This window comes from Borostomias antarcticus (genome assembly GCF_949987555.1).
Source record: "Borostomias antarcticus genome assembly, chromosome: 22".
NCBI lineage: Eukaryota > Metazoa > Chordata > Actinopteri > Stomiiformes > Stomiidae > Borostomias > Borostomias antarcticus.
Window position 1 is genome coordinate 7,282,022 of NC_140255.1, and position 12,500 is coordinate 7,294,521.

The 12,500-nt window shown below is 46.4% G+C and overlaps 1 protein-coding gene across 1 annotated transcript in view; it reads left to right on the forward strand.

Annotated features, from left to right (window-relative positions):
• The window catches only part of tbc1d24 (TBC1 domain family, member 24), a 19,215-nt gene extending 10,666 nt beyond the window's left edge, over positions 1 to 8,549 (forward strand). Inside the window, exons 6-7 of the mRNA XM_084456278.1 lie at positions 1,059 to 1,341; positions 7,782 to 8,549. Coding sequence (XP_084312404.1) covers positions 1,059 to 1,341; positions 7,782 to 7,936 — 438 coding nt within the window. The 3' untranslated portion in view covers positions 7,937 to 8,549. The remainder of the gene's footprint in view (positions 1 to 1,058; positions 1,342 to 7,781) is intronic.
• Positions 8,550 to 12,500: the final 3,951 nt, after the last annotated feature.

Here is a 12,500-nt window from a genome sequence, read left to right on the forward strand (position 1 = left end):
GCCCCCACCTGACACCTTAGACACGGAGAGCAGAGCTGGAGGCCCACGTCCGTCAGGCGTGCACCGCCAGGCAGGCTAGAGGAGACAGAGAGACTAGATCTACTGAGACTGACCTGACTAGACTGACTAGATCAACTGAGACTGACCTGACTAGACTGACTAGATCTACTGAGACTGACCTGACTAGACTGACCTGACTAGACTGACCTGACTAGACTGACCTGACTAGAGAGACTAGATCTACTGAGACTGACCTTAGAGAGACTAAATCTACTGAGACTGACCTGACTAGACTGACCTGACTAGACTGACCTGACTAGACTGACCTGACTAGAGAGACTAGATCTACTGAGACTGACCTGACTAGACTGACTAGATCTACTGAGACTGACCTGACTAGACTGACTAGATCTACTGAGACTGACCTGACTAGACTGACCTGACTAGAGAGACTAAATCTACTGAGACTGACCTGACTAGACTGACCTGACTAGACTCACTAGATCTACTGAGACTGACCTGTCTAGACTGACTAGATCTACTGGAGCTACAGAGAGACTGACCTGTCTAGTCATCGTCCACTACTCTTGTGTTTCTTATGGGGGATGTGTGTATCACTTTCTGTGTCTCAGAAGGATGGTTTAGACAACAGGTGTGAAATACTATTACTAACCTGGCAACCCGTCCTAAATGGCTCCGCCCACTCTCATTATTCCTCTGTGGACTGGAATCTTGGAGTAAACGACAGCGCAGCGATGACAGGTTGCCAGGCTAGGAAAACATGATGGGCCGTGTAAGGTTAGGGTTCAGTTTGGGGTCAAAGGTTAGGGTTTAGGGCTTGGGTGACAATGATGGTTAGAGTTAGGGGTCAAAGGTTATGTTTAGGGTTAGGTTTACATTTTATGGCTACGGTTAGGTCTACGGACCCCAAAAGGATATAAATGCTAAATTGTGTGTGTGTGTCCGTGCGTGCGTGTGTGTCCGTGCGTGTGTGCGTGTGTGTCCGTGCGTGTGTGCGTGTGTGTGTCCGTGCGTGCGTGCGTGTGTTGCTCGTCCAGCTGAAGCCAGAGATGGAGCGCTATGAGTGGGTGGTGATCCGCCACCCGGAGCTGGCCTCCTCCATCAAGACCCCGGCGCCAGGAGGGGAGGAGGAGGAGGAGGAGCAGCACCAGGCCTCCTCCGAGGGACACAACTCCGACGGACACTCCCTCCCCGTGGAGAGACCCGCCACCGGGGACCCCTCCGCCCGCCTGTCGCCCTTCCTCTCCGCCCGCCACTTCCACCTCAACTCCAGGAACACCTCCATGTTCATGGCCGGAAACTTCGACTCCATCATCGTGGGTGAGCGTGGGGAGGAGGGGGGCTGGTATCATCATGGGGGGCTGGTATCATCGTGGGGGGCTGGTATCATCGTGGGGGGCTGGTATCGTGGGTGAGCGTGGGGAGGAGAGGGGCTGGTATCATCGCGGGGGGCTGGTATCATCATGGGGGGCTGGTATCATCGCGGGGGGCTGGTATCATCATGGGGGGCTGGTATCATCGCGGGGGGCTGGTATCATCATGGGGGGCTGGTATCATCATGGGGGGCTGGTATCATCGTGGGGGGCTGGTATCATCATGGGGGGCTGGTATCATCATGGGGGGCTGGTATCATCATGGGGGGCTGGTATCATCATGGGGGGCTGGTATCATCATGGGGGGCTGGTATCATCGTGGGGGGCTGGTATCATCGTGGGGGGCTGGTATCGTGGGTGAGCGTGGGGAGGAGAGGGGCTGGTATCATCGTGGGGGGCTGGTATCATCGTGGGGGGCTGGTATCATCGTGGGGGGCTGGTATCATCATGGGGGGCTGGTATCATCGTGGGGGGCTGGTATCATCATGGGGGGCTGGTATCATCGTGGGGGGCTGGTATCATCGTGGGGGGCTGGTATCATCGTGGGGGGCTGGTATCATCGTGGGTGAGCGTGGGGAGGAGGGGGGCTGGTATCATCGTGGGTGAGCGTGGGGAGGAGGGGGCTGGTTTGGGGAGGGTGTCTGGGGCCTGGATCACACTAGCGCGGATGTGTCTGGGGCCTGGATCACACTAGCGCGGAGGTGTCTGGGGCCTGGATCACACTAGCGTGGAGGTGTCTGGGGCCTGGATCACACTAGCGTGGAGGTGTCTGGGGCCTGGATCACACTAGCGTGGAGGTGTCTGGGGCCTGGATCACACTAGCGCGGAGGTGTCTGGGGCCTGGATCACACTAGCGCGGAGGTGTCTGAGGACTGGATCACACTAGCGCGGAGGTGTCTGAGGGCTGGATCACACTAGCGCGAGGTTTAAGAACGGGGAAAAACAATACGCGATTACACGCAAAATTGCAAACATATCACACCACCATTAAAGAACATATCACACCACCATTAAAGAACATATCACACCACCATTAAAGAACATATCACACCACCATTAAAGAACATATCACACCACCATTAAAGAACATATCACACCACCATTAAAGAACGCATCAAACAGGTGATTTGCGAGTTTGAGCTACAGCAATCAAGGGTATATTTTCCTTGGCTAGTAGCATAGTCTATAATGTTGTAAGTTTAAAATGCAGCTGTCGAGCCATCCAACCAACGCTAACAGTGACTAACAAATACATTTCCACCCCCAACAAATACATTTCCACCTCCAACAAATACACTTCCATCCCCAACAAATACATTTCCATCCCCAACAAATACATTTCCATCCCCAACAAATACATTTCCATCCCCAACAAATACATTTCCATCCCCAACAAATACATTTCCATCCCCGTTTGTGTTCGATCTCTTGTGCGCATTCCTTGCTTTTAAAATAATCTTTTTTTTGTGACAAATCCAAAAAGATGGCCTATTTTTATTTAAATCTCTTATTGTCCAGTCTCAATCATAACGAGCAGCAGTGAGCGGGCCCTCGCACCCCACGCGGGTCGGGGTGTGGCGCCGTTAAAGGGTGTGCTATTTCGGTGTCCAGTACTGACAGAAACTTCCTGTCACCAGTAGGTAGCGCTCTAAGCGTGACTCAATACCGACGCATAGATGTGTTCAGGACAGTACCTTGATGAAGCGTGAGAAATGTTGTGTAAATCGGACAAAGTATGTAGGAGTTATGAGGACTTCCTGTTTCACCAGTAGGTGGCGCTGTAAGTGTGACTCAATACCGACACATAGATGGGTTCAGAAGGCCACCTTCATGAAGCATCAGCAATTTGGTGCAAATCGGATGATGTATGCAGGAGTTATGAGGACTTCCTGTTTCACCAATAGGTGGCGCTATACGTATGACGCAATACTGACACATAGATGTGTTCAGGACAGAACCGTCATGAAGCGTGAGATATATCGGACAAATTGGATAATGTATGGAGGAGTTATGAGGACTTCCTGTTTCACCAATAGGTGGCGCTATAAGTATGACGCAATACTGACACATAGATGTGTTCAGGACAGAACCGTCATGAAGCGTGAGATATATCGGACAAATTGGATAATGTATGGAGGAGTTATGAGGACTTCCTGTTTCACCAATAGGTGGCGCTATAAGTATGACGCAATACTGACACATAGATGTGTTCAGGACAGAACCGTCATGAAGCGTGAGATATATCGGACAAATTGGATAATGTATAGGAGTTATGAGGACTTCGTGTTTTATGGCGAAATGTCAAACTTTGGCGGGGCGCCACGGCAAGGGTGTTTGGTGAAAACTCAATTTTTTTGATAACTTTTGATCACAAAGGTCTTAAGATGAAGCTGACCCGATATGAAGTTGATCGGATGAAATCTGTAGGAGGAGTTCGTCGAAGTACGAGGCAAGGAAATGGTCAAAACAAGGACAAAATGGCACATTAAAAGCAAAATGGCGGCCTTCCTGTTGCATGTTGGGTATAGCTCCAAGAGACATTTTAGTGCGTCTCGATGAACTACATATGCCGTCCGAATTTCGTTCGCCTACATCAAACTGAAAGGTGGGGCTCGCCATTTTAGATTTTCCAGGGGGCGCTCTTGAGCCGTTTGGCCACGCCCATTTCCGTCACCCATGAATTATCAAATTTTTCACCGGGACTGACGTATCTGCAAAGTTTCATCCGTTTTCATCGATGTTCAGGCCGCCTAAAAGGCATTTGTTTGGAGTAAAGAAGGAGAAGGAGAAGGAGAAGGAGAAGAATAATAATCCTTCGAGTTTCAATAGGGCCTCGCACCGCCAGTGCTCGGGCCCTAATAATAATATAATATTGTGGTCATAATAATATTATAGGCCAACTGCTCTCTTTATTAGGGCCCGAGCACTGGCGGTGCGAGGCCCTATTGAAACTCGAAGGATTATTATTCTCCTTCTCCTTCTCCTTCTTCTCCTTCTTCTCCTTTACTCCAAACAAATGCCTTTTAGGCGGCCTGAACATCGATGAAAACGGATGAAACTTTGCAGATACGTCAGTCCCGGTGAAAAATTTGATAATTCATGGGTGACGGAAATGGGCGTGGCAAAACGGCTCAAGAGCGCCCCCTGGAAAGTTTAAAATGGCGAGCCCCACCTTTCAGTTTGATGTAGGCTAACGAAATTCGGTGGGCATATGTATTTCATCGAGCCACACTTAAATGTCTCTTGGAGCTATGCCCAACATGCAACAGGAAGTCCGCCATTTTGCTCTTAATGTGCCATTTTGTCCTTGTTTTGACCATTTCCATGCCTCGTACTTCGACGAACTCCTCCTACAGATTTCATCCGATCAACTTCATATCGGGTCAGCTTCATCTTAAGACCTTTGTGATCAAAAGTTATCAAAAAAATTGAGTTTTCACCAAACACCCTTGCCGTGGCGCCCTGCCAAAGTTTGACATTTCGCCATAAAACACGAAGTCCTCATAACTCCTCCATACATTATCCAATTTGTCCGATATATCTCACGCTTCATGACGGTTCTGTCCTGAACACATCTATGTGTCAGTATTGCGTCATACTTATAGCGCCACCTATTGGTGAAACAGGAAGTCCTCATAACTCCTCCATACATTATCCAATTTGTCCGATATATCTCACGCTTCATGACGGTTCTGTCCTGAACACATCTATGTGTCAGTATTGCGTCATACTTATAGCGCCACCTATTGGTGAAACAGGAAGTCCTCATAACTCCTCCATACATTATCCAATTTGTCCGATATATCTCACGCTTCATGACGGTTCTGTCCTGAACACATCTATGTGTCAGTATTGCGTCATACTTATAGCGCCACCTATTGGTGAAACAGGAAGTCCTCATAACTCCTCCATACATTATCCAATTTGTCCGATATATCTCACGCTTCATGACGGTTCTGTCCTGAACACATCTATGTGTCAGTATTGCGTCATACTTATAGCGCCACCTATTGGTGAAACAGTACGTCCTCATAACTCCTCCATACATTATCCGATTTGTCCGATATGTCTCACGCTTCATGACAGTTCTGTCCTGAACACATCTATGTGTCGGTATTGAGTCACACTTACAGCGCCACCTACTGGTGAAACAGGAAGTCCTCATAACTCCTACATACGTTATCCGATTTACTCAACATTTCTCACGCTTCATCAAGGTACCGAAATAGCACAGCCTTTAACGGCGCAGCACCCCGACACGCGTGGGGTGCGAGGGCCCGCTCACTGCTGCTCGCAGCACTAGTTTATGTATGTTGTTGGAGATGAATGGTTGTAAACTCCATGGACTCTGCCAGGTATATTGCCATTCATTTAAACAGTTCTCTTAGCTTCCCAACCACCATCTCATCTACTTTGTGTTGCTGCATTTTTTGTTATGGTTATGTTCATGTTTTTGAGCGCAATCAACTTTACTAAGAAGACAAAATGAAGTCCATCCATTCACCCAGCTTGGTCCTGCTAGATGGATGAGGCCTACCTTACTTGGTTCAGCTCATCATTGGGTCGTCCACAGACAGTTATCCAAACTCCAGATCCAATTCCTATTTAGATTTTGGATCAATGACTCACACGTGAACAAACCAATTCCTAGGCTATTATTCAATGATGACAGATTAGGATTGCTGACATAAACCCATTCAATAGCCTACCTCTCGTCATATTATGGGAGCTATAATGTGAGGGAATGGATGAAGGACATAAAATAAACTGATTATAAGGACCATATATTGGAACATTTGGACTGAATTAGAGTATTGAATAGAGGATATTATACATAAAGAAAAGGTCAGGAGTGCTCTGAAGTTCAGACAGGTGTGATGAAGGAGCTGCAGTATTCAGTCAGGAACACAAGCGGAGCTGGGCAGCCCACCCACGCGTATAGCAACATATCTCAATAAAGGCTTTTTCACTTTTTGCCAGTTACTTTTTTTGAAGAGAGAATATTATTATTTTAAGTGTTTACTTTTGTTTGGATCATGATTTCGAATGTCTACTTTTTTGGGGGAACCTGTAGGGTAAACATTGAATAGTCTACAGTTTAAGTGATATCCTACATTATTATCTGTTTAAGTGATATCCCACATTATTATCTGTTTAAGTGATATCCCACATTATTATCTGTTTAAGTGATATCCTACATTATTATCTGTTTAAGTGATATCCCACATTATTATCTGTTTAAGTGATATCCTACATTATCTGCTTGCAGTTTTTTGCGTGACTCCTGTTATTCTCATTTCCAAATCACTAGAACAGATCTGCCCATTACACTAGAACAGATCTGCCCGTTACACTAGAACAGATCTGTCTGTTACACTAGAACAGATCTGCCTGTTACACTAGAACAGATCTGCCTGTTACACTAGAACAGATCTGCCTGTTACACTAGAACAGATCTGTCTATTACACTAGAACAGATCTGCCCGTTACACTAGAACAGATCTGCCCGTTACACTAGAACAGATCTGCCCGTTACACTAGAACAGATCTGCCTGTTACACTAGAACAGATCTGCCTGTTACACTAGAACAGATCTGCCTGTTACACTAGAACAGATCTGCCTGTTACACTAGAACAGATCTGTCTATTACACTAGAACAGATCTGTCTATTACACTAGAACAGATCTGCCCATTACACTAGAACAGATCTGTCTATTACACTAGAACAGATCTGTCTATTACACTAGAACAGATCTGTCTATTACACTAGAACAGATCTGCCCATTACACTAGAACAGATCTGCCCATTACACTAGAACAGATCTGTCTATTACACTAGAACAGATCTGTCTATTACACTAGAACAGATCTGCCCATTACACTAGAACAGATCTGCCCATTACACTAGAACAGATCTGTCTATTACACTAGAACAGATCTGCCCATTACACTAGAACAGATCTGCCTGTTACACTAGAACACAGCTCCGGATTTCCACCTCCAAAACGTATCGATCCGCCTCCGGGTTCGAGCTTGGTTTTGGCCTGGTAGTGTGTAATTGCTAGGCGCAAACGTAGGTCTTTTTCGGGAAAAACGTAGTAGTGTAATGGGGTCTGAGAGGGTTAAAGGAGGGGGTGTCAGGGTAGTGTAATGGGGGTCTGAGAGGGTTAAATGAGGGGGTGTCAGGGTAGTGTAATGGGGGTCTGAGAGGGTTAAAGGGTCAGGGTTGGGGTTCGCTTCGTCACAGATCCCCTGTACTGTCAGATCTCTAGAGGAACACGAGAGGCTCAGTAAGTTCCAGGGGTGGATTTAGAACCGAGCCTTAGATCACATGACTTCTGTTCCGCCCCCCCATCCTCCTAAACTGTGATTCTGTGTGTGGCCAGGGGGAGGCGACGGCAACGCCCTCTACATCGACTCGGAGCTGAACCACGGACGCACGGGACGCTGCACCACCTTTGACAACCCGCCCCTGTGTGCCCCGAGCTTCCAGGTCTCCCTGCTGGAGGTGTGGGGCTTCCAGGACTCCATGGCCTCCTGATGGGACACACACACACACACACACACACACACACACCTTCAGATGGATACCAATTGCCCACACACACACATATACTGTACATACATGCATACACACACACACACACACTCACGCAAATACATTTAAATACATATCCATTTGCATACTCTCCTTCTCTCTCACACACACACACACACACCTTTAGATAGATACCAACTGCAGGCACACACACATACATGCATGCACACACACACATACACACACGCACACACACACTCAAAACACCTTTAAGTACATATCCATTTGCATACTCTCATTCTCACACACACACACACACCTTCAGATAGACACCAACTGCACGCACACACATATACATGCATACACACACACACACACACACACACACACACACACACACACACACACACACACAAACCTTTAAATACATATCCATTTGCATCCTCTCATTCTCTCTCTCATGCATACACACACACACACACAAACACACACACACAAACCTTTAAATACATATCCATTTGCATCCTCTCATTCTCTCTCTCTCACACACAAAAACACACACACACTACCTTCCATGCAGGGGTTTGAAGAAGGAACCCTGAAGGATGAAACCACTTCCATCCAGCACATTTTTTTTTTTTGGAAGTCTCTCTGTATACATGTTGAATATTGTTATTTATTAATGTACAAGTAGTGTCATATTCTCAAAATATATCATTATACATGAATATATATTTTTTATTTTTACAGATTTTAATTATATATGATGTATTAGTATTATATTTTTGTTAACCCCCCTTTAGAGGGGATAGTGTTGATGAAGAGCAGTTTGTTAACAGTGTCAAGGGCTCTGAGCAAGGCATTAGGGTGGCATTGTGTCTCTAAATGCATGGATGAAGACAGTCTAGTATTAGTAGTAGTAGTCTGTATGCATGCTTTAGTTCCCACCCAGAACTGGCACAAGAGATTCTGCTACTTTATCACTCAACATCAGGATCACATTTATTGGCCAAGTATATCAACACCCAAAAGGAATTTGGTTCCATCCGCTGGTGACTTTCAAACAATACCGACAATATACTGACAACGTACATAATACAATGTACAATACGCAATATACATGCAATATACAGATGATATGAAAGATGAAGAACCAGCTCTGTATGACGATGGGTAGGGGCCCTCTCCATGACCTTTTGGAAGTGGCTAAAGTAAGCTCTTGCGTAGCTGTCTTATTTGAATGTTGGGGTTAGTGTAGGGGGCGACGGGGGCAGAGTGTTAGGAGTGTGCGTGCATACGTGCGTGCGCTCAGACGTGTGTTAGAGGAGGGTCCAGACCTGGCGGTTAGTGGTCAGGCTTCAGATGGGGTCTGGTTAGTGGGTCTGGTTAGTGGGTCTGGTTAGTGGGTCTGGTTAGTGGGTCTGGTTAGTGGGCCTGGTTAGTGGGTCTGGTTAGTGAGTCTGGTTAGTGGGTCTGGTTAGTGGGTCTGGTTAGTGAGTCTGGTTAGTGGGTCTGGTTAGTGGGTCTGGTTAGTGGGTCTGGTTAGTGGGTCTGGTTAGTGGGCCTGGTTAGTGGGTCTGGTTAGTGAGTCTGGTTAGTGGGTCTGGTTAGTGGGTCTGGTTAGTGAGTCTGGTTAGTGAGTCTGGTTAGTGGGCCTGGTTAGTGGGTCTGGTTAGTGGGTCTGGTTAGTGGGCCTGGTTAGTGGGCCTGGTTAGTGGGCCTGGTTAGTGGGTCTGGTTAGTGGGCCTGGTAGTGGTCAGGGTTCAGATTGGGCCTGGTTAGTGGTCAGGGTTCAGATTGGGCCTGGTTAGTGGTCAGGGTTCAGATTGGGCCTGGTTAGTGGTCAGGGTTCAGATTGGGCCTGGTTAGTGGTCAGGGTTCAGATTGGGCCTGGTTCAGATTGGGTTTGTATAGGAGGTCTCCCTTCACTTCTCTTGGCCCTCTCACCATAGGTTTTTGGCCTGTATTGGACTATCATCTCATTAGTAGAATCTAATGTGTCAGTCCTGAGCTGGGGACTAGAGCCTGCGTCTGATTTGTTTGGTTCCTGTATCCACCCTCACTCATCATCTGATCTGTACTATCCACCCTCACTCATCTGATCTGTACTATCCACCCTCACTCATCATCTGATCTGTACTATCCACCCTCACGCATCATCTGATCTGTACTATCCACCCTCACTCATCATCTGATCTGTACTATCCACCCTCACTCATCATCTGATCTGTACTATCCTCCCTCACTCATCATCTGATCTGTACTATCCACCCTCACTCATCATCTGATCTGTACTATCCACCCTCACTCATCATCTGATCTGTACTATCCTCCCTCACTCATCATCTGATCTGTACTATCCACCCTCACTCATCATCTGATCTGTACTATCCACCCTCACTCATCATCTGATCTGTACTATCCACCCTCACTCATCATCTGATCTGTACTATCCACCCTCACTCATCATCTGATCTGTACTATCCACCCTCACTCATCATCTGATCTGTACTATCCTCCCTCACTCATCATCTGATCTGTACTATCCTCCCTCACTCATCATCTGATCTGTACTGTCCACCCTCACTCATCATCTGATCTGTACTATCCACCCTCACATCATCTGATCTGTATCCACCCTCACTCATCATCTGATCTGTATCCACCCTCACTCATCATCAGTTTAAACCGCCAAAAGGTGTACAGTAGATAGATAAAAAAGAGAATATATGCCAAGTTTATCCGGCTATGTTTATGAACTGGGGTTTACAAAGGTGAGGTGTCTGTGATGTGTTGAAGGATGGTAGTTTTAAATGTTTGCCTAATATCAGATAAAATGGTGCTGTAAGCAGATACATGTGTCAACTTTACACTGTCTGTGTAAACTACATTTTCAGTGTCAAGTTTGCATTTTCAGTGTCAAGTTTGCATTTTCGGAGTGTATTTAGTGCACAAACTCTCTCACCACCCGGACTCTGCTCTGACGTAGGCAGTGTAAAATACAGTGTATGTATATGTGTTTTGTCCTTTCGATGTTTTTTAAATGATCGTGTTGGTTTTATGTAAGATGGAGGTTTCGGTTGGCGGCCTGTGGTGAAGTTATGTGTTAGTAATGGCTGTATTCGACCAGTCCCCGTGTCTCTCTCTCTCTCTCTCTCTATCTATATATATATATGTATATATATATGTATGTATCCGTCCATTAAGCTTTGAAGCACACATCAAAAGAAGTCCAGAATATGTACGGTCTTACACGTGAAGACTCTTATCATTTATCTATCATTGAATGTCTGTTTTTGTAACGATGTTCTGGAGTGAAAAGTCAATGAGAAAACTACAGTTGTATCATTCATGTGAAAGTAATACACTTAGAGCAAATGACTCCTGTTTCTTTGTCATGTTGTTTTCATTTTTGTTTTGTTGTTTATGAATATTAGAATATAGAGACTTTGCCCCCCCCCACCCCCCCCCCCCCACCACACTGTTTCTCTCTCTCTCTCTCTCTGTCTGTCTCTCTCCCTCCCGCTCTGTCTCCCCACCGTTCTGCCATGCAGGGAGAAGGTTGCATTTCTTTGGACCCTGTCACATAAACATGTCAGATGCCTTTCACAATCAGTTCACCCAGAATCCAACCCTAGCACCTGCCTTCCTAGTACCTCACTGAGCCCCCTTGCCTCACCACACACTGTACCAAGTATGTTTCTCTGTCTACATTTCTACTCACAAAAACCCCAAAACATTTTAAGGTTTAAGTCTATTTGAATCTTGGCAGAATTGTTCAACCATTGAACGGTTGATGAGGCTGCTGTTCATCTATTTCTCCAAGACCATAAAATATTTGCGTATATGCAAACCCACAGTGTACACAAACACTCTGATTTGCAAGCCATATCTGTAGTGTATGTGTGGTTGACCACTTGATTTCCCTGTCCAATTGACAATGTGTAGCACCACTAAACGCCTGCGTCTCACCTATATACTGGAGGTTACCGTGGTGTTATCCAGTCTAATCTTTGCACATAGATTCCTGCCATCACATCTAATGGAACAGATAATTCCTTCTCACCAGAGGTGACCCATAGTCTGCCTCACTCATGTGACCCAGTGGAACGTGGAGTAGCCGGTGAAACTCTCCTCAAAGGAGCGCTGACAGTCCCTCCAAGAGGGACGTCCCTATTGGTGTAACAGTCAGCGTGTCCGCCTCCCAAGAGAGACCTGGGTTCTAATCCCGCCCTGAGCATGACGGACGGGTTACACTTAGCAGGAGATATGTATTTCCTCAGCGATCACCGAGGCTATGTTTGATATGATATTGATCACAGGTTATCAATGACAGCTTCATAGTGATGTAGCCTCTACTGTGTCCTGCTTTATGGACCACAGATATGGACGTCATCATGTATCAATTGTAGCCATCTTGCCTTGGGAATTAGTCACAGGAAAGACAGTCACTGTGTTGTATCTATTTTTTGTTTTTACTCCGTCTGTGGGCAAACGTGACACTGTAGGACCTGACTGGAAAACACACACAGGCCTGGGTCGGGTCTGGTCTGGTCGGGTCTGGTCT